General features: G+C 41.2%; 1 protein-coding gene across 2 annotated transcripts in view; it reads right to left on the bottom strand.

Annotated features, from left to right (window-relative positions):
• lmo3 (LIM domain only 3) overlaps positions 1–13,680 on the bottom strand; it is a 42,796-nt gene extending 29,116 nt beyond the window's left edge. Inside the window, exons 1-2 of one of the 2 annotated variants that reach the window (XM_077545359.1) lie at positions 13,257–13,680; positions 8,021–8,234 (exon numbers count right to left, since the gene is read on the bottom strand). In XM_077545359.1, coding sequence (XP_077401485.1) covers positions 8,021–8,226 — 206 coding nt within the window. In that variant the 5' untranslated portion in view covers positions 8,227–8,234; positions 13,257–13,680. Of the gene's footprint in view, positions 1–8,020; positions 8,235–11,691; positions 11,950–13,256 lie in introns of those variants that run through there. The other variant, XM_077545360.1, reaches the window with a different exon arrangement.
• Positions 13,681–17,319: the final 3,639 nt, after the last annotated feature.

The raw sequence follows: 17,319 nt of genomic DNA, 5'->3' as shown, positions 1-17,319 counted from the left end.
TACGTTCAAACATACCCGCAAGTGCGTTCGAACACACTAAAAAATACGTTTGAACATACTTATAATTACGTTCAAACATACTCGACTCGTTCGGTCATACATAACAAATACGTTCAAACGTACTTGTAAGCTAAATGCTACAAACAAAGCATATTTTCCCAAAATGCCATGGGTGATTGCACATGCACGACTGAAACAAAGAAGCTTTTTTTTTTTTAAGTATTAGGCCCACATAATACCAATACGTTCAAAAGTAAAAAATTCTTGTTTATTTTATACTTTTATGATTTATTATATATATATATTTGATCAATTTCATCACTGCCCTGCAAAATGGCAAACATGGAGTTAGCCCAGTGTTCTTCACAATGCCTTAATCTGTTTCTATCATACAACCGGTGGTACTCACGTCTGTCCTCTTTACTTAAACACATTACATAAAATTCATCAGTTACGACGGATGCCTCGAGGTTGTATCGGTGTCATCAAAAGACCGCAATAGTTAGGTGTGAGACGGCGAGCGGGAACATGGCAACCTGAAGATGCGAGCAGGGAGGGAAAAAAAAGGAAAAACCTTGGAGAATTACATAAGTCTACCAAGAATATGTGACGGTGGGAAATCAATAGAGCAACAATAACAACACATAAAGGCGCAGGCGGCACAAGTGGACCATTACAGTAAACACCGTGTTCGGCTAGAGTGAGCTGTCTATTCACCGGTGAGTAATCATCTCACTGTCTAAATACGCAACAGGAGGATCAGAAGGGAAAATTGTAGCCAACCAACTTCAGTCTACAAGAAAGTTAGTGTTTATCACATGGATGAGTTGCTGTTGGACTAAACTGTCCACCGCCATGAGGCAGTGTAAATGAAGTTACACTCCACAACTGTAGGGGGAGCCCTGTGCCTAGTATTCTCTTTAACATTACAGATGATATGTGACACTTTTTCAAACTTAGCAGCAGTAAAATACACTAAATGTCATTCTTTTGCTGTGAAATGTGTTGACTTTTCCGTAAAGTGACCTAAAATGCACATAATGGTGGGATTATTTCAACAACTTGCAAAAAAGCGAATAAGTACCCTAGGACAGCTTTTGTTGCTTTTGTCACACAGTAAACAGGAGCGATCACAAACATTGTTTCTTGTTCGGAACAGGAAAATCGATATAACATTGAGTAATAAGCCTCAAGCTGTGTTTTCTGTTGTCGTTTTTGATCAAATGGGATTTTTCATTTGTTCGACTATGACGTGTTTCTCTGTAAAAGTACATTGAGTACGCCAATGGAGTTAACTTCAAATATCAATAGTGAATACAGAACTTGAGCTCTAGTATCGACTACGCTATATGACCAATGATCCATCCATTCATTTTCTGTTCCGATTATCTTTGAGCCAGATGACTTCAGGCTGACTACGCCTCGGACTAGCTGCCAGTCAATCGCAAGACACACATGAGCAACTATTTTCAGGCATTTATGACCTCATTGGAGCAGTTTAACAAAGCAGTTTGGAATTTTGTCACATTCAGTGACGTCCTCGTGTCAATGGAGAACATTTGATTACAAAGTAGGTAAGGTTGGCTTCTCTTCACTGCAATATTTAGACAAACTATACGTGACTTTTTCTTTTTGACAATCTTTTCGATCTCTCCTCTCACTTCAACAGCCCACACTGCCAGATTCTCCTCTCAAGATGCGTGGGAGGAATCACGCAGCAGCATCTCGGGCGCCTTCAAATCCCCAACACAAACAGGGGAGCACTTTTAGCCATTTAGACGTAAAGCTAATATCTGTAATTGTCATTTGACTGCATTGTGGCCTTAATCTTAAACATGCAGCAATCAGAAAACCTTGATTGACCTTACAAAATGCAGCAGGAAGTCCCATAAAAATTCTTACATCATATCGCAACAATGGATGTCCATTACTGATAATATCTTTCACATTTGTGTGCCATGACCCGAAAATTCTCATTTAATCCAACCGGAAAAGAATCGGGGCCGTCAGTGTGGAAGCAGCGATTCCCATTATACTATTTACAGTTCGGCCATGCTTTCACAACCTTAATTATTTCCAGTGTAATCTCAAAGAGACGAGCTAATTATGCGGCGCCGCTAAAATGGTTATAAACCCTCATGAATTGCGCTAACAAGAGATATCCCATAATGTGTCTGTGATTAGCATTGCTCTCATTTTTATGTGCGGCGCTTCCACTGGCTCTGTTCCTATTTGAGTTCCGCCATCAGAAGAGTAGTTTGGAGTGACCAAGCATCCTTTTTCCCTCGGAAACGAAAAACTTAATCATCAATCATTACCAAGGTTATTATAGTTAATAAAAACTGAAAAACGAAATAACTGAAATTAAAAAAACATTTTTATGAATGAAATAAAATTAAAAAAAAAATTAAATAAATAAAGATTAGCTGAAGCTACAGCTTACGTTTAAAAAACTATCTATAATGATTACAGAAATGCCCTTCATTTTTGTCCATTGATATCATACTTAATTTGAGCTCTCCGGGTTCATTTTAAATTTCGGTATCAATGCGCCTAAGAGGTAAACGAGGGAAGGTCAAACACTCGTTTGAGAATTTTAGTTTATAAAAATATAAAAACTAATAAAACTTACTCTGAAAACTAATTAAAACTAACTGAATTTAAAAGCCAAAAGTCAAAACAGAAAAGCACTAACTTTAATGAAAAATCCCAAACTACTATAAGCCTGATTAATACACGGTGATTGGTTGAGATGTCAATTATGCCGTTCAAATTTATGGAGAAAAATAAATACGAGAATCAGTTTGGGACAATGCAAAGATCACGCATTGAAAAGTCACACTCGCATCCTTTATTTTTGGAATTAAATACAGTTGATGCAGTGATTTGTCATAATTTCATTTCTTCGTGGAATACGCGTATTCTTTCTTCTGAAAGATTCAATGAAATGTGTTGGACTGCATTTTCCCCCTTGTTTGGTAACAACGCAGAAGTACAAAGGAAAAGGAAAAAGCCTACGGAAAGTTTCCGGAAAGGTTTTCTTAAAAGCACCAGGTGGTGACATCTTCATTTTTCACAGCCCAAAAGTGAGCCTGCGCGGTTCTCCTCGCGCTCCCCTATGCATTATTCTTGCTTTAAGCAGCGCGTCTCCTCAGGGGGACGGGGGTAGGGGTGGGGGGGGGGGTTGTATTGTTTTACAACACACCCAGCTGCGGCCTACTTGCCTGGCCTGGGGTTCTTTTTCAAGGAGTTGTCTTCGGTGACCCTTCTCTCTGGCAGTTATTAATAATAACACGTGCCGGGGAATAGTTCACCTTGTAGCTCTGAGGCCGCTGCTTGTATGTCTAGCCTCATACAGGGGGGTCTCAGGGGGGGCGGAGAACGAACGGGAGGCGGGAGGGGCTTGAAAGGTAAAGCAATCCAAGCTGAGATGCACACAAAAGACATCAAACAAAGTCCCCCCCCCCCCCTTGCATGTAATTAGAATCAGGTATCATCTGCAATCCTGCTAAAGCGATGAAGAGTCTGATTAGCGGCATCAAAGGAGGCCAAGAGGGCCGAGACTCGTGATGGAGGGCTGTGCGTGCGTGCCGAACGGGAGGGGTGAAAAAAAAAAAAGATGAAGGCTAAAGATGCTGGAGTGCCGAGGCTGACAGACTGAGTGCCGCATTCTCCACCTCCAAGTCCCCATTAAAAGCTCGAGCAGGCGAAGCCTTTTGTGCATGCTGAGTGCTCCATTGTAATAACAAGCAGCCCAGATACGATTCAATCTGGAGCCTCACTGAGGCTTTCCTGACAAAATTCTGCTGCTAAAGTGTTCAAAGCGCTCGACAAATTGAAGGCTCCCTTTTCTTTTCCAGCGCAGAGAAAATATTTTAAGTTTCCCAGGAAGGCAGTGTCGTGTCTGTTGTTTTTTTTCCTTCCATTTTTGCGCAGCTTGACATCCTAATTGATTATGCGGAAGTCAAACTGCAGCTGGTTTTATCTAAATATGGCCACGGTGCAAGGACGGCGTAAGTAATACTGGTGGCATTCATGGGCACAGCGGGCACCGTGACCTTTCGCAGAGCCGCATTCGTCAAGACACAGATGGCTACCTTTGCTACCCCCCCCCCCGAAAAAGAATATAAGTGAGTGTATAGATGCATACAGGAGGAGGGAAAATGTTGTTTCACACAACTTACCAGGACACATACCAAGCGACGCCAGTCAAAAACAGCATGTCGTATCACATGACCTTTCGCGACAAAAAAACGAGATGAGATCCAGCCGCCCGCTATTAATTCTCTCAATACAGTATACTGTATAGTGTTTTATAAAAAATACTTAGCAATGATTTTGATTCCATCTTCGGCTACAAAGTGAAGCGTGGAGAGTCTCTGTCGTGAATGCAGGTAATGACTGGGGAGCTCACATCCACAATCTCTCCTTCATTCTTGCCCCTTTTTCTCTTTTTATATTATTATTTTGTGAAAAATATGAATAGACTGTGTTGGAACAAATTTGCACACTTAAAATGTGAATTGGAAATTTGAACGTCAAACCACTTCTTTGTGCATTTTTCACGGTTCCACTCTATTTATTTTGACCTTTTGTCATTCATGGGAAATGACACATGTTGTGGGTTTACATAGTAATGATTGTGCACATTGCATTCAACATGTTAAAACAAGCCAAAATATGAGATAACACTGTGAAAGAAAAAGTCTACACACCCATGTTCAAATGATAGGTTTTTGTGCGCTAAAAAAAAAAGAGACCCAGATAAATCATTTAAAGACATTTCCACTATTAATTTGATCTATAACATGCACAGCTCAGTTGAGGGAGAAAAAATAATTGAGAGGTGAAGTAAAAAATAAACAGCTGAGACAATGTGGTTGCACAAGTGTGCACACCCTAACAACCGAGGACGTGACTGAGTTCAGAACTAACCACTCCCATTCAAACTTACGTAAAATGAGCATCAGCACACAACTGTCATCATTTAAAGTGCATCTGATTCAGGACAGATAAAGTTTGGTTGTTCTAGTAGGATTTTCCTGATGTTTTTTTTTTCTTCTTCTAGCAGATGCCGTAAAGTTTTGTGTAACACTGACACCATTTTCAAATTGTTCTAAATACCCTGTCATCGCCAAAAAGTTCAACCTTGGTTTCATCAATCATAACAGAATTCCCAAACACACGTAAACAAAAAAAAATGCCAGGAAAAGCCTATTAGAACAGCTGAACTTTATTTGAGGCTAGTCAGTTACTCGATGTCTGACTCCCATTTAAGATGGATTTGGTGAATAGGTGTGTAGACTTTTCATATCCACTGTCTGTGGAAGGATCTTTTACCTCGATTCCTAAGCGTGGCCTTCAACACAAATTCAAATGCGCTTGCACTCGGAAAACTACGTTTGTGAGTAATCACACGCCACAGCCAACGAAATATCCCTTTTCTTATTAAAGCGATGACACATGTTCACGAGCGGGAATGTATCTAAATGAGATTTCCGAGGAGAATAGATGGCTTTGAGACAGGCTAAGCTTTTTTTCTCTTCACTGCCTGTCACTGTGCGGCGATAAAGGTTGACGTGATGTCACAGTCGCGCCTGACGCCGACATACAAATGTGTAATAAGCTTGATGTGAGATATAAAAAAGCTATTTTGTACTTCTTTTTTTTTTGGGGTGTGGGGGGTTGATTCTGAAGGAGAAGCGTTAAAAAAAAGTATTACTTTAAACCATGCTCTACATTTGGTTATCGCTCAGCTTTCTAAAAAGCTGAATAAATCCAGCTGTGTTGACTGCTGTGCGCATTTGCTTGCGTTCACAATCTTAGTAAAACCACTGTAGAGGAAAATTGGAAGTTGGGGGGGAAAAAAATGAATGAATACATAGATAAATAAATAAAGTTTTCTCCTGTTGCCGCCTTTAAAATGGATGCTCGGAATTTACAGTTTCCCATTAACTGATGCCCAACAGTTTTTTTTTTTTCCATGTGGCCCACCCCTCCTGGCCTTGGCGGTGCTCGGATGTTCGGGGGAAACGCGTTAGCTCTTAGCGTCGAAAATAGCGCATCAGCATAAACAAAGTGGCGCTATTACCTGGAATCACCGACGGAAAGCCTGCAAAGGGATCGTTTATGGATACGTTATTCATAGGGAGCAAAGTACAAATCAAGCTCGAGGAGATAATATCCGTAATTTTCTTTGCATTCCTCGCTGTGCATCATATTCAATCGCACCGGGGGGATTGCTGAAGCCTTAAGTATTATTCCCACTGTTTCTTTCCTTTCATTTTAGGGGGATTATTAGTCCTCTGCCGGTTTTTAGACCCCTGTAGAATTCTATTAACCCTTGTTATGTCATGCTTAATAACATACCAACCTGCTAAACAGAACAGGAGCACACGTGTCACAATATAAAAACGGACAGATTCTGAAATTGTGATTTCCCCCCCCCCCATCGCTTCTAACCCCAGGCTGACACAAGCGAGATAAACACAAGTCCAAATAATATACAGAAAACGCTTTTTTTTATGAGAGCGAGCGCGTGTGCGCGGTTGCGGGGGTCATGAATCTGTCGCAAGTCCTGATAACGTAAATCATTCCATTTTAAGGCAAGGTTAGGCCGAGTCGATGGGATGTCCTCGCAAGTGATGGAAAGTGTAAAATTGCAGCGTTCTTGTAACATCGCCGTCATTGATTAGCTCGGTGATGGAGCCTGACTTTTTTTTTTGTGTGGCTCCGCAGACCAGATGGGGAGCGCTGCCGTTTGTTGGATTTGCCGCTCATTAGCCGGCCGTGTGTGTTGGGGCGATGTTGGGGCGATGTCGCGGCATGTCATGATGTTGAGCGCTGAATCAATTCAGTCACCTTGAAGATGAAAGAATAACATGTTGGAATTGGCCACATACCTCGGGAAAATACGCATGGGTGGAAAAGGCCAGAAATGTGAAGCCAGTAGTTGAAAACGTGAAAAGATAACTATGTAGTTGTGAATTGTGGAGAAGTTACCTAGTCACCACTATTTAAGTTAGCGCACAAACTAGCTGGTGGCTAACAAACTCAAGCGGTGATGTTTTTGCGAGTATGAAGCCTCATTTTATATCCTTGGCGATTAAATGCTAAAGTATTCAATTTAAAAGTTAAATACAACTGACTTGTGTTTACTAAATTTCAAGTGTCATGTGAGCCGGAGCATGGAATAATTTCCTAGTGTTAGTTCACCATTTAAGACATCTGATTGGACCAGTGTTTTTCTTACGTCCAATTGGATTCCAGTATAAAAAGAAGGAATTACCCGGTTGCTGCTACTGTAGCAGCCAGGCTAATTTCTTTGGGGTTTGTTTGTTGTTTACAAGCTTCTTGTTGCTTTGAGTTATGCCAACAACTAAACTACAATATCTCAATGTGAGACGAAGACTTATTTAGAATACTATACAGCAGCAATAATAGCTGTAAGATAGCTAGCTGCTATAGCTAAAACAATTTTATACTTAGATTAACCAAACCATGACAACTAGGATTGAAAAAAATAAAACACAAAGCCAACTAAAAATTCCAAAAAATCACCTCCACAAGGCAAGACATGATGAAAATTTTTTTAGACCATTAGCTCCGCCTGCAAAAGCATTATTGAAGTAATAAACTGATAACGAACCACTCACACTTTCCATTCCCATTTAAACAAAACAAAATGTGTGACAGCACAAGAGCGTGTTGAACCAAAAACGTAACATTCAGTTATATTTAACTTTTTAAGTACAATACATTTGTGTAATGTTACAGCATTGTGCAATAATACGAAATATGCTTTTTAGGAATAAAACCTTCTTGGAAGTATTTTGGAGATGTTACCTGTTTGAGAAAAACAACACAGCAAATTAAAACATTGGCCAAACCCGAAGAAGGCAGCATTAAAAATGTGTTTCTCATCCGACCACATACAACCTAACCTCTGAAATGCGAGTAAGATTGATTTGAATGGAAAACGCCGGAGTGTTTGTTGAACGCTCGGAAAAGCGTCTCTTACCGTAGGTAGTCTCTCCGGCAGAGGATGAGGTTGGCTTTGGTGTAGAGCGTGGAGCCCACCTCGCCCAGCCTGCAGTCGCAGCAGGCGCACTTGAGGCAGTCTTCGTGCCAGTACTTATCGAGGGCCTTCAGTAGGTAGCGGTCCTTGATCTTCCGGTTGCAGCCGGCACAGCCCTTTGGCTTCGTGTCCGGCTGGACGGAAAGCATTTGTATACCTGCAACAAGATGACATGCAAAAGCAAGAGTTAGACGCAAAATCAAATCGAGGACATGAATGCGTATATTTTCCCAGGGAAGGTATATAATATAATATAATATAATATAATATAATATAATATAATATAATATAATATAATATAATATAATATAATATAATATTATATTTAGAGCTGTCAAACGATAACATTTTTAAATCAGATTAATCACATTTTAGAATTTTGATTAATCACGATTAATCGCTTATTAAAAAAGCCTTTTTTTTCTCCCCAAAAATTCCCCGCCACATTTGAAGAGCACCGGTTATGTGTTAATTCTTTTGGCATTTAGTGTTATGAGGACGCCTTCAACATTTTTTGATCCACTGCACACGCTCATCCTCCTCTTTTTCTAAGCAGTTAATTACTTGCATAATTTGAAATGGAAAAAAAATGACCCCAATATTTTTGACAAAGATTCTAAATGTGATACGCAAACATTTATTAAATGCTTTACTTTAATGCATGCAATTATGTTTATTGCTCAAACACAACCTGTGCTACCGTATACATAGCGATCCACTGACACACTAAAGGATCATCTGCGGTCAAAATTAATGTGCGATTAATCGGTGTTAATTCATGATTAATGTGATAATTTTGGGTGATTTATTAATCAGTTAACGCTTTAACTTTGACAGCACTAATTATATTATATTATATTATATTACTTTATATTATATTATCATTATCTGAAAAACACTTTTGTCCATTTAAATATGTTTTTTTTTTTTTTTTTTTTTTTTACATTTTTGGGATGAAACTGAATGCAGACATCCCAAAAACGTAAAAATATAAAAATTGCAAAAAATTCGTAGTGGAGATAAGTGTTTTTCAAATAGCAGCAACGATTTTATATGATATGATACGATATGATATGATATTATATTAGTTAAAACTTTTAAATCTGCCATTTTGGTGCCATCTTGTGCCTATAAATTTGCTAAACAAGAAACCACCACGCCCGAGAAAACCAGCCAATCAGAGACATGTCACACTTTCTGTCTCCCACTGGTTGTTTTTCTCAGGCGCTGTGGTTTCTTGGATACAGATCACATTTATCATGCACTACTGCCAAGTAGTGTTGACATGTTTCAACAAATGACAAAAAGGGTTTTTATTTATTTAACTGCAAACTTTAAATTTCCAAATGTTCTTTTCCTGTCAGATTAAGGACAAAAATCATGGATTGACAGCAGACAGAAAAATATCAATACGACGCCATTTGGAAGCTCTTTAAGCACAACATGCCCTCTGCAACAAATAGCGTACAATCAGACTGATATGAAAAGATGTGGATATCGGACTGTGTGTCATCTTTCTAAATGTCAAAAAAATCTGCGGAATCAAACTGATAGAAAAGTAAAGCAAAATGCCTGAAATGGAATCCACATTTTCTTTCTGTTGATTGTGCGCGAGGGAGATTGAGAAATATTGCTGAGGCAGCTAAAAATAAATGTTAAAGCGATGTTTATCTGGGGGATGGCGTTCATAAATCCTGTTCTGCGTCATCACTTAACCAAAGGACATCATGAAGGAATATTAAGATTTTCCCAACTTTTTTACTAGTGGAAGTGGACATCTTAAATGTATTTGTGAAGTGTGTTTTGCTGTTTTGGGCTTGGTTCTGTGTGTTTTCATAAACAGCCCACAGGCACAAAGACAGCACTTTTTGGACACTTTTTTTTTTTTTAAACTGTTTAAAAATGCACTGACCTCCTCCGTATTTAAAGGGGTGTGGCTACAGACGAGAAGCTTTGCAGCCTGTCTGCATTGTTTGGCCTGAGCTGACTGAGGAGACCCTTTGTTGGTCCACTGGGGGACTTAAAGAAGAGGTGGGGAAGAGGGGAGGGTCACCGGGCTGGAATTAGTATTCTCCCACTATTCCCTGAGGAGAGGCGTACCCCCGTTCCCCTTTTGTCCAACATTCAGCACACGCACAAGTCCTCAGTTTAGTTTCCTTGCCAATATCTCTAAATTGTGTATAGGAGGTAAAGTTATTTGGTCAGTTCACAATTATTATTTGCTCATTTGTTACAACTTAAGTCATTTTCATTGCTAAAGTTCATTGGAGTTGAATTTTTAAGAGGCGATCAAATGAATCCTCGTGCATTTACAAAAGCCAACGTTAGTTGTTGTCAAACTTACTCATTACTCATTTCTTTCCCTGACATCTTACAAGTTACATCTATTTCGAGTCAACATTTGCATTTTGGGCTCTAATTCCATTTAAGTTAATTGCCAGTTGTCATTTTGAATTGTAGGCCACTACATGCATTTCTACTATAACTTCTGCATTTCTTGACACCCCCCCGCCCCCCACCCCTCCCTGACAACTATAGTATCCTTCCATTTAGACTAAGTATTTGCCCTAAAAGGTGCACCATAAAGGTCACATTCATGATTTTTTATTACAACTTCCGGGTTAAAAAGTCAATTTCACGTCTTTTTCTCTGAGTTTTTTTTTTTTTTGTTTACTGGTCCATGCTATACACTATAGCCTATAAGTTAGCTACATATTTCTTCTACAACTTCTCGAATTTCATTCAAATTCGTGTTTTTGACCTGAATAACTTGTAGCACTGCACCAAAAGACAACATTTATGTATTCCTCCTACAACTTATGCGTTTTAGACTTCAATAACATGCATGGGGGAAAGTCGGTTTTCTGTAGGCCTATATTTCTCCTCAAACTTGTGTGTTGCGGGTGGGAAAAGCGTGCGCCGGCTGCGGTGCGCCGGCGAGCTCATCTCATTTGTTCCAGCGAGTTGCGGCTGTTGATTTGTTAATTGGCTGGATTTAGAGAGCGCGCGGGCTGCTCGCCCCTGGTTCCTCTCGGCCGCTCCTGTTCAGCTGCACTGATCCGTCCTGCAGCCTCGTTAACACTACAAAGTCGCCGCTGCTCATTACCAAAGCCAGAAGAAGAAAAAGGGGGAGCCGGTTTCGACTCCCCCCGCAATCAAGGAGAAGGAGAAGGGGAGAAGCATGGCAGGAATTCGGCCACTTGCTCTTCCGATTGCCGGTGGAAGAGGAGGGTGGAGGGGTGCCTGAACAAAAGCGTAATTTTCCCCACATAGGAGGGTTGCGGGGGTCACAGCTGCTCGGAGCTTTAATGATATCTGTTTTATTTGCTTGCTGGCTCGTATCCTCCGTATAGCGGGGCTGCGCGTCCCCCGCGTTCACATGCATCATCACCGGATGGAGGACGTCGGAGGAGACGAGGCTCCCCCCCTACATAAACCTCCCACTATTTGCTGACATTTCACCCGATCACTTTAATTACCGTTGCCATGGCAGCGGAGTGATAACGAATTCGATATGTGAACATCACGTGAACGCATGCAAGGGGAGCTTATTAGGAAAGACGAAGAGATTTTTGCAAAATCCGACAACAAAGCCACAGAAAAAGCTTGCTTACCGAAACTTTTCTCCCTTTTCTGCATTTGTTGAGCCGCTTCAGCAGCATGCAACCTGGTCCAGTCGAGCAGCTGGCTTTGTTTTATATACACACACACGCATACGCACGCACACACACACACAGACGAACGGGGGCCAATCCAGCCGATGAGAACGGACGAAACACCAAAAAACGAGGTTCCGAGCAGCAAAACACCGGATTGAAGCAAAGGTCGTCGAGCGTGGTGTTTGCGTGCAGGTTTTTGCCACCAGAGTGTGGAGCTGTGTGTGTGTAAGAGAGAGAGACAGAGAGAGGGAGGAGAGAGAGAGAGAGAGAGAGAGAGAGAGAGAGAGAGAGAGAGAGAGAGAGATAGAGCGACAAAGAGATGCTTGTCGGCGGCTCATGCAGCCACTAATCCGGCCACGAACGTCTTGCGTGCGCAAAAGAGCGACAGCGCACACGGAGCGATCCAACCAATCCCCCCCAAAGGTACTCACCTTTCCCAACAAGTTGATCCCACTTAGTTTTTAGCCCATAAGGGTCAGAGACAGGCTACAGGTGCTCGCTCCTTTGTGCAACTTTGCAAAATGTGTTCGTTTTGTGGCCGGCGTGTCCAAATGTATCAGTCAAATCTCCCCCCACCAACCCACTGCACTTCGCCCCCACCAACGCAATTAGAACCAACACGATAAGGTCAATTGTCGACTACCCAACGCGTTTTAAAGTTTACATGCGCAAAGACGCAATTTTGGAACATCTCGATGTTCGATTTAGCGTCAATTTAGCACCCAATTAAAAGAGTTTCTCAAGTTCCACTCACTGTCAATGTTGTATTCATTTTCGATTCTTGTTTCGACGCTCGATTAAGTGTCCTGGCAAGACATTCACGTCTTGTCGACTTTTGATTAGGCATCCTGGCAACTTAAGCTGCCACTTTTCACGTACACACTTTTCCGTGTTCTTATTTAAATTAACATATATTCAACGTCAAAGTTATTGTCTTGGAAATTCTGCTAGGCATGGAGACAGAATGGCACTCGGATTTGGGCGATAATGAGATGGGTCATAAAACGCTCTCCGCGCGCCATTATGAGTGATGAGATGCATTAAAGCTGACAGGGGTATTACCTGGCCGTAATTAGGTTTTGTCATGGATTGAATTATTTCAAGGCGGCCTATCTTGGTAATCATGCAATTTGCCGCGGAGCCGCCGCTGCCACCCTCTTTCCCCCGGTGCCCTCCCACCCGCGTTTGGCAAATTATTCCCCTTCGCTGCGACTGGAGGACGGATAAGAGTTTTAGTAGGGAAAATAGACTGTTTTGGATTTGTTAAAAAAAATAAAAATAAAATACGCCTGTTGGGAGTTCACGCGCATTTTACGCACAGTCAAAACTAACTCATGCACGAACACTTGCGGCGTCCAAAGTAAAAATCCACCGTAAATCGGAAAAAGATTTCAAGGTTGTGGGAATTTCGAAGCACTGCAGCCCACTTGTCAGCGCGACCGTGCGCCTTTACGCATGACCCACCACCACCAAAACGGAGGACTTCAACTCACAAAAACACACAAGAGGACTTCATCTACCTTGAAGTGAAGACAGCGGTGTCCAAAATCAAAACGAATATCGTCGCCGGTCCAACTTTGTCACTTCCAATCGGCGCGCGCGTCCTCGAGTTCTCCGTAAAACTCCTCTCTCCGATCTTCCACCTCCACACTCGCCACCGTTTGGTTTTGTCTCCAAGTGTTGCCGGCGCTCTCCTATTTAAGCCCCTCCGCCAGGTCCCCAGTCAGCAGCACACTCCAGCTCATCCAAGAAGCTGACAAGCACCGTTAGGGAAGGCAGCGCATGTTGCTCTAATGGACCTCATTAAGCTCTACTTACAGATGTTCTCTTAACATAATTGATCTGCAGCGAGTTGAGAGGACGGCAACCCTATTCCCTAGCCCCCAATTATGGCCCGGTAATTAGATCCCCAACCTCCAGTTCTCCACATTCACCCTCCTTACATTCCGAAATATCAAAGTATCTCTTTCTCTCAAAGCGCCCCCCCCCTCTCCCCAGCCAAACCCCCTCCCACCTCACCTCCAATGTCTCCTCCCACCCACCAACCCACCCACAAGACTTGACTATTGACAGTCAGATGTGCTAACCTTTTGTAGTATAAAGCCAGACTAACTACAGCTGACAGTGCTCACTCACCCCCCCCCCACACACACACACCTCCACCCCCCCCCCCCCCGCCCGTTGGGAGTCAGTGTGAGTGACACAGGAAGTTAAAAAAAAAAAAACACTTCCCATAAAAGGTTGTAATGATAATATCTGTCAAGGGAGACTTCCATAATGTCTTTTATCTTAAATAATTCCTCTGATGGCAACTTTTGAGAGGAGACGCTGGGTGCCGCACCGAAGAGTAAAATAGTGATCGTGCAGCTTTTTTTTGTAATGCCAATCAGTGCCACTCCTATCGCTCGTCTAATTAGCCGCTGCGTTAAAACAAGAAATCACAAGGGAGATGCTCATGTCACGCGTTTGCACTTTGGGAAAAAAAAAAAAACGAGGGCACTTTCCATGACGGTGATTTAGTGTGATGAAGTTTTTGAGCATGGTAGTGAGTGGTTAGCATTTCTGTCCCACCTCTCACACATAAAAAGGTACGGAAATTGGGTGTTGAGCCCAAATAATGCGGCCCTGGGTGGCTCCACATATTGCAAATACCAAAACTGTTCAATATTATATACATTAGGCTTAATTTGACCACCAACACTAAGCCTAAATGTGCTTAAAAATGTTTTAAGTTGAACCTGAACATGCAAACTCCACATGGGAATTCAAACCGGGAACCTTAGCTATGTGAGTCGGACGTGCGAAACACTAGGCCACCATGCTGCCCAATTTTGACGTCCTTTAAATGCTGTAATGTGATTGTTTGTTGATAGTTCAAATATGTTTGATAAGTGGCGACATAGCGGTTTGCACAGCCAAGAGGTTCTGGGTTCGAATCCCTGGAGTTTTCTCTATGTACTCCAACTTTAAGTCGATGATTCTCAAAGTGTGGTTTGAGTACTGCTAGTGGTGTGTGGCCTCCCTCTTGTGGTACACAAAATAATTACTAAGCGTTGTATTTAAATTTTAAGTATGAATACATTTGCATTTAATCAATTGAAAATGTTTACAATTAAGACATAAGAAGACAATTTTGGGAATGTGATCACATGTTGAGTAAAATGTACTTATATGACCTTATTATATACCTCCTATGATCAAATAGTTCCCATAATCCTTTGGGCAATCATTTTCCTCACTAGAGAGACTTTTCAGGTCATTTAGGATCTTAAGGACTGGACCCTGGTCCTTCAGACCCTCACACACGCGACCCACTATTCCCTCAGGAGATAACCCAGGGGACTGTCCTCCGCTAACGACCAGCAAAAGCTCCCCTTCAAGACACGCTAAATAATTGCTTCGACCTTGAAGTGGGGGTCAAGGGATCCGTAATTTTAATGACAATTTTTTTTCCTCTTCCCCCTCACAGGCCAATTTTGTCTTTAGACAGACGGAAGTTCCGGAAGACGTTTCTTCACACTTAAAAAGTCCCGAGAATCACCTTCTTTCAGTAATGGGTCAGAAGGGAACTGTGCAAATCCAAAGAGAGACGTGGGCCAACGAGTACTGACCCTTCTTATTACTCCTCAGAGAGTTAGTGGAGATTACTTCATTCAAACGTCTATTCATTTAGTCGGAATATAAAACAGGAGAACATCAGCAGTCGGCGCGCTATAGGCCGCTTCATTCATCCATTTGACTTGGAACAGCAAATAAAATCCAGAGGCCGGAGGATGATTGAAACGGCACTTAAAATTCATACGTGACATGCGTAATTTCAATTAAATCCATCGGCTCAAATCGAATGGAATGTCACCAGATTTTACGATGGAAAATGAGCCCGGTGACAAGACTCATCCATAGTGCGCAAAAAAAAAAAAATGGAGATATAATAGTAACTAATGCAGTGTTTTTATTGCATAAAATGCAAATGCAAGTATGGCTGCTCAACAAGAAAAGTTGCTATTTGCTACCCTAAAAGTTGCCAAAAATCGCCACAGGGGACAAATTATGTAAAAATATATATTTGTTATTGTTGGCACATAAATATGCTACATTATGTATGGGTAATTGTCTCGTGATGTCTTTCATATAAGGTAAGCAGAGCTGCATTCTGTTTTGTTGTCTGCACAGATTAGCGTTAGCTTTTGGCGAGAGCGCCAAACGCCCAGGAAGGTGTTGCGCGTCTCCCAAATTCATAAACACGCTATAACTAGACTTGCCCCGGCAGTGCACAAAAATTGAGATGCGGCCATTTTTATGCCAAGTGCCCCAGAGTCCACAGTGTACAAATTGCTGCCTCCACCAGGTCAAATGTTTTTGCTATCTCATGCTTGCTTTTTTTCTACACTAAGTAATGGCGGGGATGGGGAAGCATATTCAGTTTTGATCAAAAAGCTGTTTACTTTTTAGCAGGACACGTCACCGTGGCAACCCATGCTGTTGGACTAATCTCATACACAGTGGGTTTAGACACCTACTGACATTTTTTTTTGGGGGGAATGATGCATCACAGCAGCTCAGAGATCACACAAGCCTCTGTGTATGAAAAAAAAAATATGCGTGATGATGTGATGCGGAAGGTCAACATTAAATTGCATATCCACTTTGGCATATTTAGAGCTCCATTAGTTGTTTCTTTGGGGACTTCTTCAGGGTATTATTTGTTGCTCGTCACTCCGTCATCGTTATTTTAACCACATTTCTGTCAGTTTGGCCAACCAGTAATTTTGTGTTTCCTGTCCACTCGTGGCAGTCAAGAAAGCGTGCGTACATACTGTAAAACCTACAAACCTACAAATATGGTCCAAAATTTAGTGTGCAATTCCCGGATCATAAAATGGTCGCCATCTGAATTTCCAAGGATCATAACTCGCAAATCAAAATTATTTTGAACACTTTGAGTTGCATTGCCATGTATGAAAAGTGTTTTATAAAAAAAGTTGGATTAATTTATTTTAAAGCATTTCATTGAAATCATTGACTTGAAACCGAAGTACATTACCTTAAAGCTGCACCATTTAAAAATGAAAAGTTCAAGCAATTTAAAAATTGCTAATAAATGAACAAAAAACAACAACAACAAAAAACACTAAAACCATTTTGGGTATTTTGAACATTTTATATTTTCTAAATGCTCTGAACGACAATATTTGTATTTTGTAGTTATGTTATTCGTAGCTTTTATAGTGAACAAAAATATTGTCAACCGTTTTTTTTTTTGTAATTATTTTGTCCCACTTTATAAGCAAGTTAGTGGAATATTTTCTTTATCCTCTGCAAAAAACAGCTATTACTCTACCCGCCTGTGCAGTTGTGTAACCGTGCCCCCTGGTGGCCACTTAATGGTTAAACTATTTAATTCTTTACATTCTATTTAATTGTTACTGTATGTTTCATAAAGCAAAAAAAAAAAAATCGCAGTATAATATTTTTCTTCGAAGCACCGGTTTATAGTAAAAAGTTTGCCTGATCAACAAAGTTGAAGGCATTTTCGTCAACGTCTTATTTAGTCTTCTCCCAAGGTCAAAGCACTCTGATGCG

Source organism: Vanacampus margaritifer, chromosome 15 (genome assembly GCF_051991255.1).
Source record: "Vanacampus margaritifer isolate UIUO_Vmar chromosome 15, RoL_Vmar_1.0, whole genome shotgun sequence".
NCBI lineage: Eukaryota > Metazoa > Chordata > Actinopteri > Syngnathiformes > Syngnathidae > Vanacampus > Vanacampus margaritifer.
Note: the sequence above shows the minus strand (reverse complement) of the source record. Positions and strands in the feature narration are given on the sequence as shown.